A 26,349-nucleotide genomic window follows, 5' to 3' on the forward strand; every position below is an offset into this window, starting at 1 on the left:
TGCAGACCCCACAAAGCGGACCTGCTGATGGATCAAGTAGAGTTGAGGCACGCGAACCCTCAGTACACCTTCGTCACATTCCCAGATGGAAGAGAAGACTCAGTGGCCACCAGGGATCTCACGCCGGCCAGATAAGTGAACAATGCAAAGGAAACACAGATGTCTACGGATCAACAAGGAGCGCAGCAGCAGTCACTAGAACAGTCATCTATTGAGTCACTCCAGAGGACTATACCACCCACTCTGGAAATCAGGACCTTGGGTACGTCCACCCCACAAAATATCACCACCCTAGACTCGATGGCAGGACCTAATCCCATACAAGAGGATCCCCAGCCCACACGGCCACATGACCAACCAGTACTTCCCACTCCCACATCTCCACCAAGAAAGGCCGAAAGGCAGACCGCACTCCCCACCCCTATACCACTACCGAGGAGGTCCAGAAGGTAACGGAAGCCATGAAAAATTTTGGACTTATGAACTTACAAACAAGGAAGGAGGACGGTGGTGAAATGCTTGCCTTCATTGGTCAGGGCACTGACTACAGGAGTAGGGATGTCATGTTACAACTGTACAAGATGTCGGTGCGATTACACTTTGAGTATTGTACGCAGTTTTGGTCATCCAGCAAAAGGAAAAGTATTAATCTGGAATATTGCTGGAATAATGGGCTTGAATTATAAGAAGAAGGTGGATAGGCTTGGATCTTTCCCCCTGAACCCTAGGAGGATGTGGGGGAATATTATAGAGGATTATAAAGTCACAAGAGGCATAGATAAAATAAATAGTCTGTGGCAGCACATGTAATTGCAGCAGCGAGCTGACCCCACTTGTCACACTTAGTCAATGGGGCAGCTGTGGCAAAGATGATGTTGCGGGTCCTTTTCTTCGTCAGCATGATCTAGGTTCTGGGACATGAGGGGTGGGGCTTGGAACAGCCTTAAAGGCCACAGTGCGAACTTCAAAGTAAATCAGTTGTGCTAAATGAGCTCACAGCCTGCTGTCTCAGTTCTTTCGCTGTGCTTGCGCACAACCCACAAGAAGTCAACCTTTGTCTTACTGCAAGGGAATTAAAACTGAAAGGGCATAGATTTAAGGTGAGATGGGAAGGAATAAGGTGAAGGGCACCTTATTCATATGGAAGGTTGTGCATATCTCATGTAAGCTGCCAGAGGAAGTGATGAAATGTATACAATTGTAAAATTTAAAAGAAGTTAAAGCAGGTTTCGATGGATATAGACTAATTAGACTTGCTTGGAGAGACTTGATCAGCATGTTTCCCTACTGTGAACTTTTATAACTCTATTATCCTCTCTAGATCGTTTAATTAATGGTTGTGATTTTGTAATGCTACTATTCTCAGGCATAACAGCCATTGTCATAATCCGATGATATAATTATTGAGAAACTAAATTCATTTGCTCTTAAAAGTAAAACTTGTGATTTAGGATTATGAAGGTTGTGCCCACCACACAGATTTGCCACAACAAGCAACCTTGACTAGATGGAGTTCAGAATTTGATAACTTCTCACCCAATTGAGTGAGAAGTTGAGTTAATTTAATTTAAATTAAGTAAAGGTGAAATGTGAAATGTATCAAGATTAAAATGTATCAGAAAACTCCAAAAAATTCATTGAGTTTCATGAAAACATCAATTGCACTACATGTCAATTTGCTCAGTTATAGCTTGCTGCACCTCATGATGTTTCAAATGATTGATTATTTTCACCATGTCTGTTTTCTATAAGATTATCTGTTGAAGAAAAGAGAACATAAAATTTGGAAATAAGATTTCCACAAAATAGTTCATCAAATAGAATATTGTAACCTGTCTGTATGGTTTGATATTCATGGTTTGATGCTTGTTGAGTGAATGGAACTTACTGGCAGCAGCGAGCCTTAAGACTAGGCTGTAGCCGACCACAGGAACCTGGGAGGGAGACCATTGGAAACTTTGTGTAAGGAAGCAGAAGTATGGTAAGCGTGCCAGCAGTCAAGGCAAACCCATCCAAACCAGCACTCCTGATGATTCTACTCGCAATCGTGCAATATTGAAGTGTCGCGGGTGCCATGTTCGGGGGGGGGGGTGCCGCTGCCGCGAATGGAGGGGAGTGGTTACTGTCGTGAATGGGGGGGAGATGTGATGTGCCACTGCCACGAACGCCACTCTGGTTCTCAGCGATAGCTCAATGCGGGAGTGTGGGAGCCATCACCAGAGAAGTTCCAGCAGCTTGGGGGATTATGGGTAAGGAAGATGGCCATGTGGGATTATGGGTAAGCCACACAGCCATTGCTCCTGCAATCCCGCATTGAGCCGTCACCGCAAACTGGAGTGGCATGTTGCAGCAGCAACCACTCCCCGCCCCCGTTCACAGCAGCAACACATCGCTGGGGGATGGGCGATTGATGGGGGTGGGTGACTGACAATGCTGGGGGGGAACTGACTGATGGGGGTGAGCAACTGACGGGTGGGTGGGGTGACTGACAGGGGGCGTTTAAGAGAACTTTAAAATTCAAAGGGGAACTGACTACATGATGCATCACTCACCATATCATCACAGGGGTGGGTTGGTGATTTATCAGGGAGGTCTGGCTGCGATTTGTAATTGCACCTGGGTCCCAGGAGGGCTACCCAATGTTGCAATCTGAAAGCACATTGTAAAGCTAATTCTAGTCATGAATAGATCAAGAAGCACTAGATAAAACGAAGGGCTGTGTGCCAGGATCCTCTGTGATTGTGCAGCTCTTCATGTGCTTTATGAGGCATATTTATTTGTACGTGTTTGTAAATATAATTGTTGTCAAGTTCTTCTATTTTATAAAATAAAATGTTTCTTTAGTTTGGCAAAAGAGCAGCTGAATATGTGACTATCACTTGCATTAAAATTTTTTTAAAGTAAAACTGGCTCAGCCAGCGTCGCTGTCCCTGCCCCCTCTTACCTTCAGTGGAACAGTGACTCTCAGCGGTGGGAGAGAAGCAGGCTGCGGCCAGCTGCCGGCTCAATGCGGGAACAATGGCTGTCTTCCTTACCCATAATCCCCCATACAACTGGAACTGCTCTGGCACTGGCAGAGTGGTTCCAGCTGCGTGGGGGATTATGGGTAAGAAAGACAGCTGTGGCTCCCACATTGAGCAGTTGCCAGCCACCTCTGCAAGTGAACTCTGGGCTTGGCAGCACTGCTCCCCTGCAGGTGCATCAGGAGTTAGATGGTGGGAGGGGGGTAGATGGACGGACAGATGGCTGGGGATGGGTACTGGCGGGCCGCGGGGTCTTGGAGTGAGGTGGTCGGGTGTTTTCATTGCTGAGAAAGTTCCGTTTTTTGGAGGTTGCCGGTTTTCAGAATCCCAGATAAAAAGTTAGGCAACTGTATCAGAGCTATGACTACCACATGTTTCCTTCCTTCTAAACTAAAGTGGAGAAGTTGGAACCATCGTACAATCTTTTTGAACATTCACAAATATTGGAGTATATCACAATGAAATGTCAGCTAAAAGGTTTCCATTTGGACATTCATGGCAGCATCTTCCAGCCTTGTTTTAAGTGATAATCATATTTGTTCCATCACCAATTGAACTCCATTTGCATCAGGGCCACTCTGTTAGATCCTATCCCATTGATTATTAGATCGCATAGAGAGAGACTCTCTCTCTCAGTATCCTTGGCACCTCCTGCACTCAGCATTCCCTCTTGTCACCACGGCAACCTTTAATTTGGCTGTTCTGTGGGTGAGATAAAGAGTTCCTTGAAGTTCTGATACCCTTTTTGGTGATATTGTGACAAAGAGTTTTTCATGAAGCTACCAATTAGCAACCATTATCACGGTATACTGCTGAGAGTCTGATTGGACATAAGGTACCTCATGCAGCACAAGTTTAGCACATTCAAATCAAATTAAATCTAATTTCTAGACAAACTCTTTGAAAATTGGCATTGAAATTAATCTAGAATATAGAAGTAGGCCAAGAGGAGAGTATTCAAATGAGGGTCATTTACACAAAACAGCTTCATTTTAAGTACAGGATGAGATTTAACAATAATGAAGTGACCATACTGTTAACTGCTTTCTCAGGAACTTGAGTTAACAAGAGTTCCAATTACCAACAAGCTTTAAGAACGTGTAGATGTGTTAATTGGAAGTCTCCAAAATCGACTGTGATTTCTAATGTCTTTGACCGGGGAGAGGGTGGAGAGGAAACCAACACACAAGAGCTCAAGTGCTTCGATACTTTCTGCCAGATGGCAGAGGGAGAACAGTTTGTATACGAGATACATGGAGTCTTTCACGATGTTTATTGCTTTCCGCCTGCATCGTGTGGTATTTGTTCTGGGACCCCTGCTCTTTGTGATTTTTATAAATGACCTGAATGAAGAAGTGGAAGGATGAGTCAGTAGGTTTGCAGATGACGCAAAGGTTGGAGGAGTTGTGCTTAGTGTAGAAGGTTGTTGTAGATAACAACAGGACATTGACAGAGTTGCCAGATGGAGTTCAATTGGATAAACACGAAGTGATGCATTTTGGAAGGTTGAACTACGTGGTTAATGGCAGGATTCTTAACAGTGTAGACAAACATATGGACCTTGGGGTACAAATCCATAGATCGCTCAGGTTTGCCTTGCATATTGATAGGGTAGTTAAGCAGGCTTATAGTATGCTCTCATTCATTAGTTGGAGAGATTAAGATTAAGAGCCATGAAGTAATATTGCAGCTCCATAAACTCTGGTTACACCACAGTACGGATGTTGTGTTCTGTTGTGGTTGCCCCTTTACATCAAGGATGTGGAAGCTATGGAGAGGATTTAAAGGAGATTTGCCAGGGTGCTACCTGGATTGGAGAACATGTCTTATGAGGCAAGGTTAACGGAGCAAGGGTTTTTCTCTTTGAAGCAAAGAAGAATGAGAGGTGACTTAGGAGAGGTCTGCATGTCCATGAGAGGATAGCCAACATCTATTGACAAGGTCAAGACTACCGAATTCCAGAAGATATCTGAAAAGATGAAGGAACAATTCCTGGGTAGCATCATCACCAAGGATCTGTCCCTGAGCCTCCATTCAATGTAATCATGAGGAAGGCTCGTCACTGGCTATACTTTATAAGATGTTTGAGGAGATTTTTATGTCACCGAAGACTCTTGCAAACTTCTAAAAGTGTTCCGTGGAGAGTATTCTGGCAGGCTGCATCACTGTCTGGAATGGAGTTGCCAAAGCTCAGGACAAGAAAAACCTCCAGACGATTGTTAACTCAGCCTGCAATGTCACAGGAACCAGCCTTAACTCCATCAAGAACTTTACATGAGGCGGTGTCTTAAAAAAAGTTCCCCCACCAACCAGGTAATACCCTCTTCTACCATCAGGTAAAAGGTACAGGAGCCCAAAGATGAGCACTCAGTGGCACAAGGACAGCTTCTTCCCCACTGCAATTAGATTCCTGAATAATCACTGAACCAAAGACACTGCTGTACTTTGATTTTTTTTGTGCAGTATTTTTATTTTTTTTTGTAAGGTTGTTTATATGAATGTTTGTACTGTGATGCTCTCACAAAACAATGAAATTTGTGACTTGTTCATTACAATAAATTCTTATTCTGAAAGTTTAAGGGAGAAGTTAGAGGTAAGATTTTTTACACAGAGTAGTGGGTACCTGGAATGGTGGTGGAGGCTGCTACATCAAGGAAATTTAAAAGACAGATAGGCACATGGATGCAAGAAAAATAGAGGGTTATGGGTGATTTAGATTTTTTGAGTTGGATAATAGAGGTCAGCACAACATTTTGGGCTGAAGGTCCTGAACTGTGCTGTAATGTTCACATCATGAACAAGTGTATGCAGAGCCATCTCAGGACTGCCATTTCTCACCATTGAGATATTATGCTTCTTTTTAATTTTTGCTGCCAAAATGAATAATTTCATATTTTCCTCATGATTCTCCTTTTGTCAGTATGGAGACACATGAGGATCTATAGAATGCGGAATCTGGAGAAATGCACAATCTGCTGGAGGAATCCAGTGGGTAAACCCACTGAGTCTCTCCAACAGATTGCGTGATGCACTTTATCTGTATATTTTACTATCTGGTCTCCAATGTATGTTTCTGTACGCATGGTATGGTGATACGAATATGTAACTGCTGATGGATAGTTGGCCCCTTCCCCACAATTGACTCTCTTTCTGGTAACTCCTCTTGTGACCTTGGAATAAAAGTTGACCTCTCCCTGTCCTCAGTCGAGCACTTGAAATCAGGCTAGCTACAAGTCTAAAGTATAATAAAGCCTATCGTTCCTCACTCTACGGCTTATTGATAGAGCGTATCAATTTATTATACTTTAAATCTTCCATACGGGATGGACAAACTGCAGCGACCCGACAGACTAGACCTCGACCCACAGATGCCTGGAACCCCAGAGCAGTACAAGCAGTGGATCGAGTGCTTCACTGATGTCCTGGAAGCTTCTGAGGACCTCATGAGCTCTGACGAGAAGAAACTCAAGTTACTGCGAGCGAGGGTTGGCTGCCATGTGGATGTGGTGATCAGGGACTGGATGACTTACTCTGCAGCAATGACCAAGCTCCGCAACCTCTACAGACCATGGGTAAAAGAAGTCTACTCACCGTGCCCCCTGGCCTTGAAAACATAGCAAACTAGTGAGACTCTGGATGATTTCTTTCAGGACCTGCATAATCTGGGGCGAGAATGCAGGGCCAATATCCCTGCCCCAGTATTGGCACACAAGTGTGTGGAAGTGCTGATCTGGGGCACCTGCATGGCTGGGGTGAGGTCCGACTACATCCACCAGTGACCGCTAAAGGAAGACAGGCTTCCATTGCAGAGAGCCCTCCAGCCTCCAGAGGAGGTTTACTCGGTTGATCCCTGGGATGAAGGGGTTGACTTATGATGAAAAATTAAATCATCTAGGATTGTATTCACTCGAGTTCAGAAGAATGAGAGGAGATCTTATAGAAACATATAGGATTATGAAGGGTATGGATAGGATAGATGTAGGAAGGTTTTTTGAGCTGGCCGGGGAAACTAAAATGAGAGGACACAGTCTCAAGATTCGGGGGAGTAGATTTAGGACAGAGATGAGGAAAAATAGTTTTTCCCAGAGAGTAGTGAATGTTTGGAATTCTCTAACCAGGGAAGTGGTTGAGGCTGCCTCATCAAACATATTTAAAATTTGGTTAGATAAATTTTTACATGATAGAGGAATTAGGGGACATGGGGAGAAGGCAGGTAGGTGGAGTTAGGTCATAAATTAGATCAGCCATGATCATATTGAATGGCGGAGCAGGCTCGATGGGCCATTTTTGGCCTACTCCTGTTCCTACTTCCTATGTTCCTATGTTCCTATATCTTAGATTTAGCCCACCGCAACTCTGAAACCATCGCTGCCAACAATCGGCCCTCTACATGCTGGCCATAGGCACAGACATTTTGGGACACGGCATCACAGACTGTTTCCATTCAGGGAGGCCCCCAACCCCACCACTCCTGCCACCACAGTCGAGCACCTGAAGTGCTACTTCTGAGGCCAGCAGAAACACCCCCCAGTGACGCTGCCCAGTGAGAGAAGCCACCTGCTCGGGATGAGGGAAGAAAGAACGATAGGAGAGAGTGTGGAAGTCAAAACCTTCCCTACCGAGCAGCACCAGTGCACCTCTGGGAGTCACCCATCGAACCCGACTTCACTTTCTCCTGCAACGATAATAAGCCTCGAACAGCTCGACTGCGTGCACGACCCGGGGGTCACCATCTTACCCGTCTCCACTTCTGGCATTGTCAACAATGTCACTTCAACGTTTTTCATCCACCTTTCCCAATGCAAGGGTCGCCATCGTACTGAAACAGCGCCCCCACCCCCCCTCCACCCCTGACAGCGATGGTGACCCAGTACTAGTGTCCATCATCTCAGATCAGGGCAGCCCTCACCCAGTCACCCACTCGATGATGGAAATTGAGGTAAATGGAAAATGAACTAACTGCCTGTTTGACAGTGGAAGCACTGAAAGCTTTATCCACCCAGACACTGCTGACAAACTCTCTCTCTCTCTTTTTTTTGAAGTTTATTTAAAATTTTGCAAAATACAAATATTGAACACAGAATAAAATACAAGAAAACAAAATTAAACTGTCCCCTATAACCCCCCCCCACCCCCCATCCCCATCCCACCCCTAACTACCCTCCCCCCCAAGCTTAAATTACATACAAAATTTTTTTATATAAAATACAAAATCATAGTGGGTTGAATTGCAATATACCAATTCCCCACACAAAACTAGAATTAAAATTTTTTTACCGAACCTCTAAATTAATACATTCCAAATATGGAGTCCACATTTTCTCAAAAAAAGGGTAATTATTTTGTAAATTATGTGTAATTTTCTCTATACGTAATCTTAATTGAATTTTATTATGCATCTTTGTATCTTTAACTTGACATCATTTTTCCAAGTTACTGCTATACATTTCCTAGCCACTGCCAAACTCAATCGAATAAATGCTATTCGAGATTTATCTAAACGCGCTGTTAATGGATTCATATAACCTAATAAACACAACCATGAATCCACATACAATTCTATTTGAAATAAATCTCACAAAAATTTAATTATCTTTTCCCAAAAAGGTTTAACTTTCACACAATCCCACAATGAATGAACAAAAGTACCTATCTGATCCCTGCATCGAAAACACATATCTGAATCATTCAAACCATATCTATTTAATTTTTCAGGGATTAAATATAACTGATGTAAAAAATTATAATTAACTAAACTATAACACACATTAACTAATTTTGTAACACTCTCCAAACATAAATCTGACCATTCTTCATCAGAAATAGAAGTAGACTCTCTCTCTCTCTCAACGAGCTGCATGATATCAATGGCCGCAAAGGACCAATCTCCCGAGGTCTGTGGGTGTTGTGTTGCATCATTAACAGTGCGGGGTGAAGTTTATGACAATTTCCATTTACTGTTAATGCCTCAGCTCTGGGCACTGATCCTTCTGGGGCTGGACTTCCAAAGCCAGTTTAGGAGTGCCATGATGACGTCAGGGGGCCCATCATTGTATACAACCCCCAGCCCACAGACCCGCAGCCAGCCCCTGCCTGGAGTCTCTCCACCCTCTGCATACCCCTACCATCGCTGTTTGAGAACCTGACCCCAGACTATAAGCCCATGCCCATACAGCCATGAGGCACAGTCCCCGTCTGGAATCTAGTGCATGCCAGAGACCCCTGACTACTCCTCACCTCCTTCAACCCAGGTCCTACCTCCACCCATACTGCCCCTGTCAGGGACTCAGGTCAGGTCAATGATCCGACAGAACCACCCCTCCCTCCCCAGCCTCAGGACACATGACCGGCAATAGAGCCATTATACCACTGACAGAACTGTGCCAGTCACAGAGGCAAAGGAGACCACCCGAACGGCTGAACCTCTAGAACTTTTAACCCTCACTCCACACCTTTGGAGTTATTGATAGAGCCTATCACATATTTAGCAACTTCATCTCAGCCATTCATATAAATGATAATTTCTCTGTATCACACGACTTGTTACAGCAGAATATTATACACCAATCCCTGGAAGACAACATGCAGCTAATGATTCAGAAGGCAAATTTCCCCATCCAGAAGCCCTGGATGAACAATAAAATCTGGAACCTGCTGAGGGACAGATCACAGGCATTTAAGTCACAGAAGGAGCAGTTTGACCTTTGGAAAGCCATGTCCCAGGTGAGATGAAGTTTCTGGATGAAAATGGAAACCACAAGCTATACCTGACAACTATGGCAGGGACTAAATGATATAACCCGCTACAAACCAAAATCCAGTGCAGTAGCAGACAGCAAAGCTTCTCTTTCAGATGAACTCAATGCTTTCTATGCCTGACTTGACCACAAGAACAAGGAAGAACCACCACTGCACACTTCCATGTTCCCTGATGATCCTCTCCCCTCTGTATCCGAGGATGTTATGTGGGCCACCTCCAGGAGAGTGAATCCAAGGAAAGCATTTGATCCTGATGGAGTATCTGGCTGAGTATTAATAATCTGTGCTGACCAACTTCCCTATGTATTCGCGGATATCTTCAACATTTCTGGCAGGGTGTGTTACCAACCTATTTCAAAGAGGCATCAATTGTACCAGTGCCCAGGAAGAGTGTGGTAACCTGCCTAAATGACTATCGACCAGAGGCACTCACATCAATAGTGATGAAGTGTTTTGAGAGAATGGTATTGAAGCATATCAGGTCCTGTCTGAGCGGCAACATGGATCTGTTCTAATTCACCTATTGTAGCCACAGGTCTATGGCAGATGCCATCTCATTGGCTTTACATAAAGCCCTGGAACACCTGGACAGCAAAGATCCATACACCAGAATGCTCTTTATTGATTACCGTTCAGCATTTAACACTATCATACCCACAAAATTGATCAGCAAATGCTAAGATCTGGGACTCAACACCCCATGGTGTAATTTGATCCTGGATTTCCTCACCTCCAGACCACAATCAGTGAAGAGAGGTAAGAACATCTCCTCCACAATCTCCATCATTACAGGAGAACTACAGGGCTGTGTTCTTTGCTCACTGCTCTACTCACTATAGACCTATGACTGTATGACTCGGTAAGACCATCAACAAATTTGCTGATGATACTGCAGTAGTGGGTTGTATAAGAAGGGTGATGAATCAGCGTACAGGAGGGAGATTGAAAACTTGGCTGAATGGTGCACCAACAACAGCCTCGCACTCAATGTCATCAAAATTGAGGAGTTGATTGTTGACTTCAGGAAGGGAAAACCAGAGTGATCACTGGGGGATCAGAGTTGGAGAGAGTGAGTAAATTTAAATTCTTGGGAGTCACTATCTTTGAGGATCTTTCCTAGATCTAACACACAAATGGCATCATGAAGAAAGCACATCAGTGCCTCTACTTCCTCAGGAGTTTGTAGAAGTCTGGTAAGACATCGGAAACTACAGATGTTTGGTGGAAAGTGTGCTAAAGTGTGGAAAGTGTGGTGGAAAGACAGCTGCGTCAGTCTGGTATTGGGACATGAATACCCCTGAGCATAAAGCCCCGATAAAGGTAGTGGACACAGCCCAGGACATCATGGGTAAAACCCTCCCCACCATCAAGAACATTTACAGGGAACGTTGCCATTGGAGAGCAGTAGCAATCTTCAAGGATCCCCACCATTCAGCACACACTCTGTTCTCACTGTTATCAAGAAAAAGGCATTGGTGTCATAAGACTCATGCCACCAGCTTCAGGAATGGCTGCTACCCCTCCTCCATCAGACTCCTCAACAACAAACTCAATCAGGGACTCATTTAAGTCAGTTTGCTTACATTTCTTTGTTTGTTTAAATGTGTATGTTGAGTCAATCTTTTTGCACTACCAATAAGTGGTAATTCTGCCTCACCTGGTGTAAAAGAATCTCAGGGTTGTATGTGATGCCAACTATGTACTCTGACAAAAAATCTGAAATCTGAATTGGAATAGTATGTACCGTTCTATTAGAAGGAGTGTAGATACAAAACTTGAAGCATATTTAGAGGTTAAATAGATGATTACACAGCTGATCTGATCACCACATCAAATGGTAGAGAATAAACCATAAAAGCTAATGAATTGCTGAGACAGACTATGCAATCCTGAAATGCAGAGTCGGACATCCAAAGAGAAGAATCATGAGGCACCATCCGAGGATCCAGATTTCTCTTTTAGACAAGGTCTCCATCCCTCACTCATCTCAGCTTTTTCTTCCTCATGATGATATGTCCATCCCATATCATCAGAATCTCCTATTATAATCAAAGTGATGAAAAGAAGAGTTGATGAATGAAGTTATTAAAGTCACTGATAAAGCCAAAGATTTTCAGAGTGCTGGAGAGAAAGATAACACTGTTCCTTGAAGATGCAATGAGTTTCATTTGAAGAGTACATGGTACCAAAGATTTCCCCCAGTTGCTCGTGCTTCCACCCTCCAGAAACTTATGGGGTTAGTAGATTCATTGGGTGTAATTGGGCAGCAGGGGTTTCAATGGCCGGCATTGGCTACTACCATGTTGTACGTAAATAGCAACTGAAATGGAAAGGTTAGGGTGTCGTCACTTCTGGAATGAATGAGTTAGATAACAAAATGTTTGGAATCAGATCAAAATGGAACTATTTGGCAAAGCATTAATCTTATCTGACGAGAACATAATTGCCTGGTTGTGGTGACACACAAATCTGCTGCGATGAAGCAGTCCCATTTGTTCCACCCAGTCAGCGGGGCAGTGGCGGCAGAGATAGCGACGCTCTTCCACTCCATGATGGAAGTTGGCTTGTGCCAACGTGACGCAAGCGGCAGAACGTACGTGGGGTCCGCAGAAAAGCTTGTGCGCAAAGTTTAAATAAACATTCCTGCTGCGACTTCAGAGCTCGCAGTCTGTGTCTCCAGTCTGTTCACTCGCTCGCATCCAGCACGCTACATAATCTCCTTCTGATGGTGATGCATTGAATCTATTCCCTCCAGCCTTTTTTTTTGTTCCCTGTCAAAGAAAGATCAAGCCTCAGAGAACAAAAAAGTCAAGAAAGGCCACACCTTTCACAGAAGAAAGCACCACAAATAAAGCTGTTCCTTGATATTATTTGTCTGGGGCGAACACAGATTGGCCAAAGTTGGCAATAAAAACCTTTATCAGTTTAAAATATTCACCTCAAAATCTTAAGATTAAATAGTCTTCTTTTCATAGATGTGAATGATGGACTTCTTGATAATTGAGCAGGATTTCTCATTTATTCAGTTGACACCAAGTACAGGTCAAGAATTAACCACACAGAAGGAAGCAAAGGTTAACAGAATTGGATAAGATCAATCTTTCTGAAGCAATTCAGGATTTTCCTGTGGTTTCAATCCAATTTAGCACTGATCTCAATGAAATAAACTAGTATCAAAGAATCGGTAGAAATAAAATATATCCTGTCAAATGGAAGACTGAGAAACAAAGGAAGATGAGTGATTGTTGAAATTTGGAAATCTGAAAGCAGCAGTTCGACCAACTGTGCCACACTTTCAAAGTATTGAAAATGTTGATTAAAAGGTATAGTCACAGCGGAGGTCAGCATTCCTTCCCTCTCAGTCTATCTTCACAAAGGAAAGGAGAATTATTTTAAAAAGCTTTTGAAATGTGTGTGTGATATTAATCTAGTCAAAAGAAAATTCATCATTCTTGTTAGGGAGCCCCTTGAGATCAAGATTCCTCCAGGAGAAGGCTGACAGGCCATGCAAGTAGTGATAGAGTGCTAGAGATCCTCCAGACAACTACAGGGAGTTGGAGATTAGTTTGTGGCAGTTTCAGTTAGATTCATGATGGATGCCACCACACGGTCCTGACTGAGATCTTTAGCTAATAAAGAATAATCATTTTAAAAGAACTTAAGTTTCTTTATTACAATAAAAGAAACATCACAAAGCAGGTGGGCAGTTTGTAAGGTGGTATGCTTCTTCCATTGCCAAGGGTGGGCTCCTAATGCAACCCCCTGAAGTTTCACAATAACATTCTGAATATCCCTTCTCCATTTTGAGCAGTTATTTGCCAAAGTTCACAAGAGTCACAGGAGATGTCACACTTCTCCAAGGAAGCTTTGAGCACATCCTTGAACCTGTTCCTAATCTCTTCTCATAACCCTTCCATGAAATTTGGAGGATTTTGAAGAGACAGCACTGATGATATTTTCCTGTGTCTTGGAATCCTTATAGTCAATCATCCAAATTTTGGCAACAGTTAAAAGGGAATGATACAGAGATCACTACTGCCCAGTAACCAGATGTTCTGAGTCAGAAAAATAATCTTTATGGAGAAAAAGTCAAAAACTGATATGAGAGTATTGTCTACTTTCATGCACATAGTGAGTAACCTGCCAGGTGCTTCATGGTTTTTGATCCACTTTTATAACTTTGGATTGGAGTTTTTTGTTTCTCATTTCCACATCAAATAGTCTAATTTTGAAGATGGTCTATCAAAATCTAAAAGGGAACTAAGGATACAAATAAAAGAAACAGTGAAAAACTCATAATGGTGATCTGATCCAGAATGGTTGGAAATCGTATTTATTAACCTTATAACCATATAACCGTTTACAGCACGGAAACAGGCCATGTCGGCCCTTCAAGTCCGTACCGGTTCACTTGAACAACTCCAATAGCTCCTCCGCAAACTCCTGAGGAAGTAGAGGCTTTCTTCATGATGCCATTGGTGTGTTAGTTCCAGGAAAGACCTTCCAAGATAGTGACTCCCAAGAACCTACATTTGCTCACACCATGCGGTTTCTCCACCCTAAATATTCTCAAGTGATATCAAGATGCACAACTTCAGCACTATGTCAGCTTTTGTTGGCAGGCTTATCCAATTTGGACATATTTATTTTTGCTTGAATTTTAATATTAGTCCTCCATTGAGAAAAGGAACGTTGATTAACAGTTGTTCATAAACACACAATGTCCCTCTAACAGTGTAATCCAAGATTAAATGGCACATGTTTAAAACAACTAAACCTACATCAACATTATATTTTAATGTGTTTGGAAAAGGCACAAGATTCAAGCCCAGATTTTACAGTAGTAATGATGGCAAAACTTTTAACTTTCACCCTAATAATAGTAAAAGGAATAAAGTAAGCAGGTGATCCAACTCAGACAAGGGATGCCTGAATCTAAAATGGATTTCAGCATGTGTCTTTAGCCACAACATTATACTATACTTTGCACTTAGAGGTAGTGGGAGTGTCCATATGAAGCACTTCTGGACATACAAGAAAACGAGATGAAGGTTGTGGCAAATCATATGAAATGTTCCTTCATGATGAATAATTGAACATATTTGGATTAGCATGTTAACTTTCTTAGGATCAGACTGTAATTTATTGCCATGGTTGAATTGCACGTCCCATAAAGAAATAGTTTTTCTTGACTATGATGTCAGGGAATAATGCCAACAGTAGGAGAAAGTTTCACTGTTAATCTTTCCATTATTCCTCCATCTGCTCACATCATCGCCCACTTTGAATCATGACTCATTACATGCTGGTTTCCAGATACTGCTTGCAGTCAGACCCTCTTCCTTAGTTACAATTCTCATCCTAATGGAACAAAGTTAACAAGTTCACTGAAAATAATGAAGAGAGTCAAGGCCATTCTCACTTTTTTAGCATTGTATAATTAATAACAATGATAAAATGCTACTTTATTTTAGATATGGACTGTTTCTATTATTTTGTCCATTTGTGATCAAATTACTGTCATTTTGCAACTCCAGCAATTTATTCACAGTTCCTTTTAACACAGTTTCTTATTTATTAGTGACTTGTGCCATTTATGCACATGCAATATCGATTTCTTTGTTGTAATATACAAACTGGTTCCTGGAGTACAACAAAGGAATAAAAACATTATGAAATGCAGTCCTGGGCAATGCCCAATGGGCCAGGCTGTACAAGTGGAGAGAAGAAAATGGGGTTAATATTACAAATAGATGACTTATTGCAGGACAGACCAACTTCAATGCAAAGAGAAATTGAAGTATCTGTTGTTGAATTCAACCTTGAGTCTGGCAATCTGTACAATGCCCAGAAGGAAAATGTGGTGCTGTTCCTCATGCTTACATTGGGCTCTGGTAACAGTCTGGGAGGCTACATTCAGGTAGGTTCAAGTTCAAATTTACTGTTAGGGTACATAAATGACATCACATATAACCCTGAGATTTTTGATCCAGCAGGCGAGGCAGAATTTCTCCTTATTGGTACATCCTGATGTATGCAGCTTGGCTGTCTAGGTGTTTCAGGGTTGTGTGTCGAGCCAGTGAGATGGCATCTGCCAAAAACCTGTTGCTACGGTAGGCAAATTGGAATTGATCCATGTTGCTGCTCAGTCAGGACCTGATATGCTTCAGTACTATTCCTCTCAAAACACTTCATCACTGTAGATGTGAGTGCCTCTGGTCGATAGTAATTTAGGAAGGTTACCACTCTCTTCTTAGGCTCCTGAATAATTGAGTAATCAGAGTTTTTTCTCTTTCTCCATTCTTCCAAAGGGGTTTTGATCTGTATTATTAACTCTGTTTCTCCTTTTACAGATGCTGCCTGACCTTGAGTGTGTCCTGCATTTTCTGTTTTTATTTCAGATTGCACTATTTTTAAAATTTTCTCTTCCTTTCAAATGTTGCATGCCACTTAAGAAGATTCTTAGTGGATTTTCTATGCAAAAAAAAATTTTTTGGAGTAATAATGATAAACCATTCAATAACATTGGAGGAATTTAACTTTATAATCTTAGGTCCATTTTACAATATATTGTGAAATATTTAAATCTGACCCTGTTTATCTTTATTTCTCGACCGATTCTGCCTAAACTGCATTTCAAGGAGGTTGTGTTGTTGGAATTACACCACACACCAAGCATGCTGGAATTGTAAGGTTAAAAGGGATGAATTTCACTTACATGAGATGAACAGAAATGCTAGGTCAGGTGTAAATGTGACATGCAGACGACAAACTCTGTGTGGAAAAGAATGGGGAGGAGCACATAAAAGATATGACATTGTGGCCATCACCGAGACATGGCTTAATGATGGATGTGATTGGGAGCTGAATGTCCAAGGGTACACAGTGTACAGGAAAGATAGGCAGGTAGGTAGAGGGGATGGCATGGCCCTGATGGTAAGTAATGATATTAAATCACTAGAAAGAAGGGACATAAGGTCAGAATTGGCAGAATCCTTATGGGTTGAATTAAGAAATGGCAAGGGTAAAAGGATCCTATCAGCAGTTCAGTAATATACAGGTCCCCAGCAGCCAGGAAGTGGAATAAGATTTACAGCTGGAAATAGAAAAAGCATGTCAGAAGGAAAATGTCAAAATAATTATGGGGGATTTTAACATGAAAGGGGATTGGGAAAGACAGAAAGGTACTGGATCTCAGGAGAGAGAGTTTGTAGAAATCCTATGGGATGGCTTTTTGGAGCAACTTGTTGATAAGCCCACCAGGGGATTGGCGTTTTTGACACCCAGAAATTTGATGTTCTTGACCCTCTCCACTACTGACCCCTCGATGAGGACTGATCATTTTTTCCTGACTTCCATCTGAAGTCCACAATCATCTTTGTTTAGCTTACATTGAGTGCACAGTTGTCCACTCAACAAGCTGACCTATCTCCCTCCTGTAGGCTTCCTTGTTGCTGTTTCTGATTCTGCCAATAACTGTGGTGTCATCGGCAAATTTGTAGATAGCATTGGAATTGTGCCTGCCACACAGTCATGGGTGTAGAGTGAGTAGAGTGGTGGGCTAAACACGTATCCTTGAGGTGCACCTGTGTTGATCGTCAGTGAGGACACGACCTTATTTCTAATTCATACTGACTGTGATCTTCCAAGGAGGAAGTCAACGATCCTGTTGCAGAGGGGGGTAGAGAGTCCCAGGGTTTGAAACTTCTTGACCAGCACTGAGGAAATAATGATGTTAAAGGCTGAGCTGTAGTCTATGAAGAGTAGCCATATGTATGAGTTACTATTTTTGAGGTGATCCAGAGCTAAGTAGGGAGCCATTGACATTACGTCTGCTGTGGAGCGATTGTGATAATAGGTGAATCGCAGTGGGTCCAGACCTTTACTTAGGTACATGTTAATTCTGGCCATGACCAACCTCTCAAAGCATTTCATCACAGTAGATGTTAGTGCTACTGGGCGATAGTCATTGAGGTGCTACTGGACAATAGTCACTCTTCTCTTCTTGGGCACCAGAAGATTGATGCCCTTTTGAAGTAGGTGGGAATCTCTGACTGCAGCAATGAGAGGTTGGAAATATCCTCTTGAATGATGTTCCGATGTCGGCCTCAGAGAAAATATCACAGGATCCTCAGCCTATGTAGTGATTCTCATAGGCACTGTTGGGCTCTCCTTCTCAAAGCTGGCACAGAAGGTGTTCAGATTATTGGGTAATGAAGCATCACAGCCATCTATGGTGTTTGCCCCACTTTGTACACTGTAAGGGCCTGCATTCCCTGCCATAACTGGTGTGTATCAGTCTCTGTCTCTAGATTCCTCTGGAATTGCCACTTGGTTTCAGAGATAGCCTTCTGCAGATCGTACCTGGACTTACTGTAGAGAACTAACTCAATGTGATAGCATCATTATGCAATTAAACATGCTAAATTCAATAAAAGTTGATATAATGTTTCACCAACTTCCTACGTGATACATCAAATCTAAAATAACCTTTGTGTTCAGCTTCAATTTTTCTATCATAATATTTTGGGAAAAAATTATTGTTCAGTGATATTTTCTTTTTTTAATTTTTAATTCTTATGAAATCATGGAATGTGAAGTTCAGCAGCTTCACTTGTGTGGTCATGGTAACTAGATTAGTCATGGATACATACGGCAAATGGCCTGCCAAGTCTAAGTCGATAATGAAGCACCCTTTTACACTCAATCTGCGAATAACACAATTTTATTCTTCCTACATACCCATCAACTTCTCCAAGGTTCTACTACTCACCCACAGGCCTGAGGCAATTTACAGGGACCAATTAAATTACTAGTTTGAACTTTAAAAATGTTTGATTTGGTAGGAAACTGGAGCACCTGAAGGAAACCATGGGGTCACAAGGAGAACTTGCAAATGCAGCACAGCAAGAGAGATCAGGATTGAACCCCAGTGACTGGAACTCTGAGGCAGCAGCTCTGCTGGCTATGCTTCGATGCTGCTGAGCTCAGAGCTATTGGAAAGGAACTAACATTTTTTTCTCTTGCTGGTTAATTTCCTGGGATGGTCTTAAAGAACTTAAACTAATTCAAACTGTTACATTTAGCCATTCCAACCTTGTTCTAATTTCAGTATTAATACTCTCTCCTGTAGTTCTTGCAAAAAGATCTAATTCTTTCTGAATAAGATTCACCTCCATGTCATTAAACTGAAGTTTGCATTGAGTTGTAAAGACTGTATCCCTTCTATGTTCCCATGAAACAATGGAGGAGTGGATATGAGTGATTTTTATCCCATCAGCTTAAAGTAAACCAGCCAGTTAAACAACTAAAATTGCCCAAATTACTTTTCCTTCATGGATCACAACAACTGATCATTTCTAAATGTAGCTTACTGGTGAGATGACAGGTATTTATCACCCAAAGTCAAGGGTGAGCCTTTATTCAATATACATATCAGATCCCCACAATGTCACTGGATCTAACAGCAATTTTAGTTGGACAACCCAAGTAAAATGCGTGAATATTTTTCATAGAAGGCAAGGATACCGACCTTCTAGATTTGGCACACAAAAATTTTAATTCTTTACTAGTTTACCAACTGAGAAAGGATGGTGGGTGGTAAGTATTCAAATATTTTTCATCCATTATTTGTCGTGACACCACTGATAGGATAAAGAGTAGCATCAGAGTCCCAAAAGTCAACTGGGTCTGCGAAAGACAATGAGGGAAACAACCATCCCCAACTTCATCCTTAACAATGGAGCTGTTGCCAATACTTCATTATGTGATAGTAGAGGAAACCACCACACAATCTTTGAGGAGTCAAATTGTCATCTTTGCATTCTTTGAAAATTTTGACTTGTGTTTTGTCTCTAACTACAGCTCCTGATGTGTGAAATATGGATTAAATAATCTCATTTTCAAAGCAGGTTTGAAAGAAACTCTGTTATTGTTTTTTGTTGGTTTTGCAACAGATTAGTTCCCCATCTGGCCATATAAAATACCCTTTGGTATATAAAATACCACTGGGAGTCCGATGTCCCAGTTAGTTCAGCTCTAAAAAAATTTTTTTGGATAAATGAGGATTGTTTCAGATATTTATCCAAAATTTTTAAATCATTTCGGATAACTGAAGATTTTGGAGAATCTGATTTCAGTTAATCAGAGTGGTACTGTAGAAACCACAACCATCAAAACAATTCAATTTCAGGGGAAAAAATGTAGTGTAAGATATAAAATCTGGCTGAGTTTTCACACTGTTCTACAGGCAGATACATCTGTTTAAACAAATTCTTGTTTGCCATAATCTCAAGCCTCCAGAACTCTTCTTTGTCAGTTCAACATAGGCCTCAATTCTGAGAAATTTTAAAACTTTATCTACCTCCTTTGTAGTTACCTTCTCAATGATCTCACCTCACCACCAAATGGTACAATTCTAATAATACTTCTCTAACTTGAAACTCTCACCCATGAGCAATAAAGGTCATTATATCATTGGCTTTCTTAATTACTTGTTGTATTATGATGCTCCTTGCACAAAAACACATAGATTCTTCTTTACTGCACTCATTTGCAACCTCTCTCCATTTAGATAATCATCTGCCTTTTAATTCCTCCTACTTACCTACATTAAAATCTATTTGCCAATTTTACACCTGATTCCTTAACTATATTCTATTGCACTGTCCACATATTCTCTTCATAACATATCCTCCCAACTATTTTCTAATTATCAACAAACTTACATGCTTTACAGTCTAGAAAAGCAGAGAAACACAAAGACTGCAGATGCTGTAATCTTCAGCAAGCAAAGAAGTGACAGAGGAACTCAGCAGGACAGATAGCATCCATTGATTGACAATTTCTACTCATGGATGCTGCCTGACCTGCTGAATACCTCCAGCAATTCTTTGGTTGTCTTACAGTCTGTCATTCTTCAATGTCATTAACAAAGGAAATAAGTAATTGAGTGCACACAAGAAGATATGACTTTCCAGAATGAAAAAGACAATTTATTCCACCTCCGTCCACTGTGTCCACTGTGTAAAAAACACTCTACAATTCATTTTATTACACTTCCCCCTTTTTCAGTTTCTTAAATGGCTTCTGCAAATCTCAATACACTAGATCCACAGATTCCCCTCATTTGATACTGTTTGTCAAAGCCTTGAACTGTAGAAAATGTGTCAAAAATTATTCCCCTTTTTACAAAAAAAGAACAAATTATATTGCATTCAGTTTACATAAATGACTAACTATTTCTTACTCAATTTAAAGACGGGATCATTTAACCAAAGAAACATGGCCTGTAGTTTTATATTTTGCTCTCCCTTGCTTTGTCAACAAGAGTGGTACTTTTTGCCAAAGCTCATAAGCAAGATAATTAGGTCCTGTTTTAGGTCTGTACATTGAACATTTTTTTACATTCCATGTGAAGATTCAACAGTCTATAATTAAATATGGCACACTGTTTTTATTTTCTTTTACAAGTATAATTTTTAATTTTCTAACAGTGTTTATTATCCTGCTCTCCATTGATCAGGATATTAAATAAGAATAAGTTATAACTGCAACAAGATGTTCATCATATAAAGTCCAAAGGGACTAAGTACTTATTCACAGAAAATAACAGTGATACTGAATAGCAATATATAATGAGTGACACGCTCCACAGTTATGGGATCAAGATCTGTGACAATCTTCTGTTCTTATGCTCTTCCAGTTTTGAGGATCTGGGAAAAATTAACTTTAGTACATTTATATTTTAACTGCCAGTCTGAGTTGAGTAGTTTCCGTGTAAATGTTCTGATTACATAAAAGATGATATTCTTACCTTCTGAAATCTTGAGTCAGAATTTGACTCACATGAAGAATGCAGTCATCTTTCAAATTGATTGGAATCATATTACTTGAAATGTTATTCCAGCATTATAACAAATTAAAATTAACAAATTTTCATATGGAATGATTTCCCAACTTTAAACAATTATTTTCTAATACGGTATTTGGAGTATTGACCCTGAAACCTGGAATCAAAGGTAATTATGCAACAAAGTTAATTCCTCACATAGCTCAAAATGAAAAGAATATAAGAAAGAAAAAGGAATTGAATTGAATTATCCTATATGCCAAGAGACAGTGAAACACTTTGTTTTGTGTGCAATCTCGGCAAATCAACTTGTATTGAAATACAGGAGTTATTGTAATAATAAAATTACATGGTGTCTTGTTACAGTCAAAGAGTTCAGGGTTTAGTGTTATCAAGACAAAGTTCAGCACATACAACAAAGTTTTGGTTAAAATAGTTCAAGGGGAGCATATTTTACCAATGAGAGATCCATTCAATAATCTTGTAATGCCAAATAAGAAATCATCCATCCATGTTGTGGTGTGTGTTTTCACACTAATCTATGCTCTTCCTAATGGAAGGGAGAAGAGATTGTGACCAAGATGGGATGGGTCTTTTAATTGGTTTAGCTGCTTTCCTGAAGCAACCAGAAGTGTTGATGGAGGAGAGATTGGTTTGTACAGTAGCCTGAGCTGCATTCACAATTCTCCACAATATTTTGAAGTCTTGGATGGAGCAGTTCTGGAGAGGATACTTTCTATGTTTCTATGTGAATAATCCCACCACCAGGCTTATCACTTTCCATAGGTTCATTCTCAGGAAGTCCAATCTGACATCTGTGACAGAAACCTTGGGTATGCCTGAGGTTGTAATTTTAGGTATTGTTGATTTACTTAGGGAGTGTGGAATGCATTGTGCTGAATGGGGAGAGATGTGTTATTGCCTGCTATTCTGCCCAACTTTGTGTTGTTGTCCATGATAGTGTATAAATGCCTTGCCGCAATCAACAGGTATCTTCCACTATTAACATGTAATCAGTTTATTTTTTTTGTCCAGCAAATTACAACCTCTTATTTTTGTACTCTATCTGGCCCATTCACTTAGCTTTTCCACATCTCCTTGAAGCCTCTTTGGATTCTCATCTCTCTTCAAATTCCCACTTTATTTTGTCAACAGCAGACTTGTAAACATTCTTTTTAATCCATCTGGTCAAACCACATTTAGATTGTAAGTAGCTGAGGTCCTAGCTCATATCTGCCAACCTGGGAAAGATCCATTTATTCTTTGTTTTCTTCTTTTAACCAATTCTCAGTCCACATTTTTATACTATCCCACATGCTCTAACATTTGGACCTTTTCCAAAGTTTTCTGCAAATATATGCTTTTCTACAAGATGCATCCTCAAAGAACTCTTTTAATAGATGTCAAAAGTGATTCACCTTTCACATATCCATGTTGACTGTTTTCCAGTGTATTCTTATTTTCTAAATGTGTTGATGTGGTATTTTTTAAAATTATAAACATCAGATCACCAGTCCTCTACTTTCTCAGTGCCTTCTTTCATAAGTAGTGGGGGGTCACATTTGTGGCCATCTGACCTGCATTTCTGACATTTCAGAAACTCTAACATTCTGGAAGATGATAACCTGAGCATTCATTTTTTTCCCTTGCACACCTCTTTCAAAATTCAAGGATGTAGATCACAAACCTTCGGGACTTATCAGCTGTCTGACTCATTAACTTTCTTTGAAGTATTGCTTGACTAAAACTTACTTCCTTTTTTTCACCACTGGCCCAAAATAACAGTTTTTTCTGAAAACAGATGAGGCATCCGTTCATTTCCTCTGCCCACCTTAATCGGATGTTCTTCTTAAAATTGTTAACTGATTTAAACCCCCTAGATAGATCTCGTGGTCTTCTTTCTGATGTCACCCACTGGTGTTCATTCCTGCTTTACCACTTGGTCCTTTGCCGTGGCTTTGTAATTGAAGATGATTAATATGATATTTTTGACCTTCCTCGAATTCTGGAACCCTGGACGTATCTTGAACGTAGCTGTAAATGAATTATGTTCTCTTTTAGCCCTATCAAATTAAATAATTCATTTACCTTTTACCGGTGTTCACTCCGCATGTTGTCCTATAATTAACATTAAACATGTTACGTTGTTTCTTTCCGGTCGGATGCGAGTGTAGAATAAAACAATATCACTCGCTTTGTAGTAGAAACACATCATTGATACAACAATCTTCTGTGACTCATAGAAGTTCAGTTTTTTTGTGATATTTGATTAAACTCCCCTCTGAGTAGTAAAATGATAGATTTATTTCTAATCTTATTAACTTTTTAAGCAAAGACTTTTCGAAGTGCGCCGGGGATTAGCGGGAATATTGCTTTATAAATAAGAAAGCAATGTGACATTTATGCACCAATTGGGATGCCCACTGAGCGTTCATTAGGCGCCTTCGTGCAGGAAACGAAATACTATAAATTGACGATTTCTCGCATCTTGTCCACAGTCACACCACTACTGTGAGTAAAAACAAAGGCGATAACCCCAGGGCCATCGGGACAAATGGTCAAAATGAAGAGTAGCTCTCAAATGCACGTTGTCCTCGTCCTCTGCTGTCTGAGAACTTCACCCATCAGTTCAGGTGCGTCACTTTTAAAGTTGCAATTACATTTTAAGGACGTGGTAAAACAGTCGAGATTTTTTGAAAAAAATTGCAGATTAATCCTAAAGCAAACGTTTCACGCATTCGCAGAAAATAAGCTTACTTTGCGAAGGGCGCGCAAGGATTTGAGTTGTAGCAGAATCTACGGTCACATTTTCAACCATCCAGACTTTTGCGTTGTGCTGATGTGTTAATGTACTTACTCCCCCACATCAATCTCTTTATAGATTAATAGCGTTGCTCTCAAAATTATGGTTCAAGTGGGTGATTGTATTGTCGTTTAGGATTAATAAAACAATGTTCGTGGTTAAAATCAAATCTTTATGAATGTTTCGGCACAGTTATTCTCAGCGCAGGAAAGCTGGGTCCGAACAGACTATTGCACTCTTATCAGACGTTGTTTGGCATTAAAAGTTCAATCGATGATCAGGTTGCATGCCATGAATAAGTTTTGAGGGACTTTGATCTTGAAAAGTTGCTTGATCCGAAGTTTCAGCGTGAGGCGATTAATTGTAGATATTACATGTCCGATGGGAATCCACTGGCTTCATACTGGATTGGAAGGCATCAGGATATGAGTTTCCCGTCCATCCAAACAATGATGCAGGTTGAAAGATTACCTTTCCAGTTCTACGATTGTGCCTGTTTCTGTATACACCTTCAAATTGTGGAAGGCTGTGCCAACGCAGAGATTCATAGTGTCATACATGGAAACAAGCCCTTCTATCTAACTCTCCCAAGCCGATCAAGGGGCCAATCTAAGCTAAAAACAGGAAAACACATTCTTCTGGAGGAACTCTGAGTCTGTGGAGGCAAAAGAGGAGTCTTGATACCCCTTTGCTGCTTGATTCACTGTGCTCTTCTGACAGCTTGCTTTTGTTTTGGTCTTGATTCCAGGATCTGCAGTCTTCTATCCACATTAAATCCCTCTTGTCTACACTTGACCCAGTTTGCTCTCTAAATAGGTCACAAGTTAAGTGACCTCCACTGAACTTGGTGCTCTCCACTTTTTCTACTACAGAGTTGTTACTGTGTAGTGGAGGGTGGTTGTTGCTGGTCCTCCTGAAATCTATGATCATCTCTTTCATCTTGTCCATGTTGAGACTCAGATTGTTACTCTTGCACCATTTCAAGAGATTTTCCACCTCTTTTTAGTGCGACTCATCGTTGTTGCTGATGAGGCCAACTACTGTTGTGTCATCTGCAAACATAATGACACCGTTGGAGCTGGTTCTGGTGATGCAATCGTGGGTCAGGCGCATGAACAGGAGCGGGCTGAGGACACAGCCCTGAGGTGCACCAGTACTTAGCGTGACGGTGCTCAATATTCCGCTACTGATGTGGACAGATTGTGGGCTTTCTGTTAGGAAGTCCAGGATCCAGTTGCAGAGAGGGGTATTGAGTCCTAGTGAGGACAGCTTCTCCACCACTCTCTGGGGAATGATTGTATTAAACCCATCCAAATATATTTTAAATGTTGTAATGTGTCTGTCTCTATCATCTCCTGTGGTAGGTTGGTTCATATTCTGAACATCATCTGTGTGGAAAAACTTTCCCCTCAGATTCCCTTTAAATATTTCCCATATACGAATCTAAATTGAATTCTACCTATTTTTAAAACATAGACCATAAAATGGATATCCAAAATGGTGTCATGAACTTCATATCATTATGTATAACTCCTCAACATAATAATAATCCACAAGCAATGATGGCTATATTGCTCTCTGAGTTGCTTGTCATTAGTGATTGTGAAGGCAAAATTGACTAAAAGTGAAATGTTTGAAATTAGACAAGATAAATGAGTAAGCTATCAGACAAAAGTCTGAAAATATGCATTCGATTTACTGACCTATTTTACCACATGGTAGGCTTCAACTCCTTGTCAGACACTCAGATGACCAAAAATCCATTTTCACCATTGGACAGGTAAGATGAAAGATGATCCATCAAAGACACATTGTTCCTTCTTGTGTGCAAACAAGGACATTTAAAAGTGGGTTGTTGTTGTAAAGGCCCAGGTCTTGAAGTGTTTGTCAGTCATTTGCCCCATTCAATAAAT

At 40.9% G+C, this 26,349-nt stretch overlaps 1 protein-coding gene and 1 long non-coding RNA gene across 8 annotated transcripts in view; one reads left to right on the forward strand and one right to left on the reverse strand.

Annotated features, from left to right (window-relative positions):
- Positions 1-26,349, forward strand: part of LOC138739281 (neuromedin-S-like) — an 83,781-nt gene that overhangs the window by 32,356 nt on the left and 25,076 nt on the right. For 2 of the 7 annotated variants that reach the window (XM_069891049.1, XM_069891050.1), the window contains exons 3-4: positions 24,132-24,266; positions 26,159-26,216. The exons of 3 other annotated variants lie outside the window; for them this stretch is intronic. Coding sequence is in view for 2 of the 4 variants with exons in the window: in XM_069891046.1 (XP_069747147.1) it covers positions 24,188-24,266 (79 nt within the window). In the remaining 2 variants the exon portion in view is untranslated. The remainder of the gene's footprint in view (positions 1-24,131; positions 24,267-26,158; positions 26,217-26,349) is intronic. 2 more of the 7 variants (XM_069891046.1, XM_069891047.1) reach the window with 1 other exon arrangement.
- The window catches only part of LOC138739286 (uncharacterized), a 50,746-nt gene that overhangs the window by 21,222 nt on the left and 3,175 nt on the right, over positions 1-26,349 (reverse strand). The gene's annotated exons all lie outside the window — the stretch shown is intronic.

This window comes from Narcine bancroftii, chromosome 7 (genome assembly GCF_036971445.1).
Source record: "Narcine bancroftii isolate sNarBan1 chromosome 7, sNarBan1.hap1, whole genome shotgun sequence".
Classification (NCBI taxonomy): Eukaryota; Metazoa; Chordata; class Chondrichthyes; order Torpediniformes; family Narcinidae; genus Narcine; species Narcine bancroftii.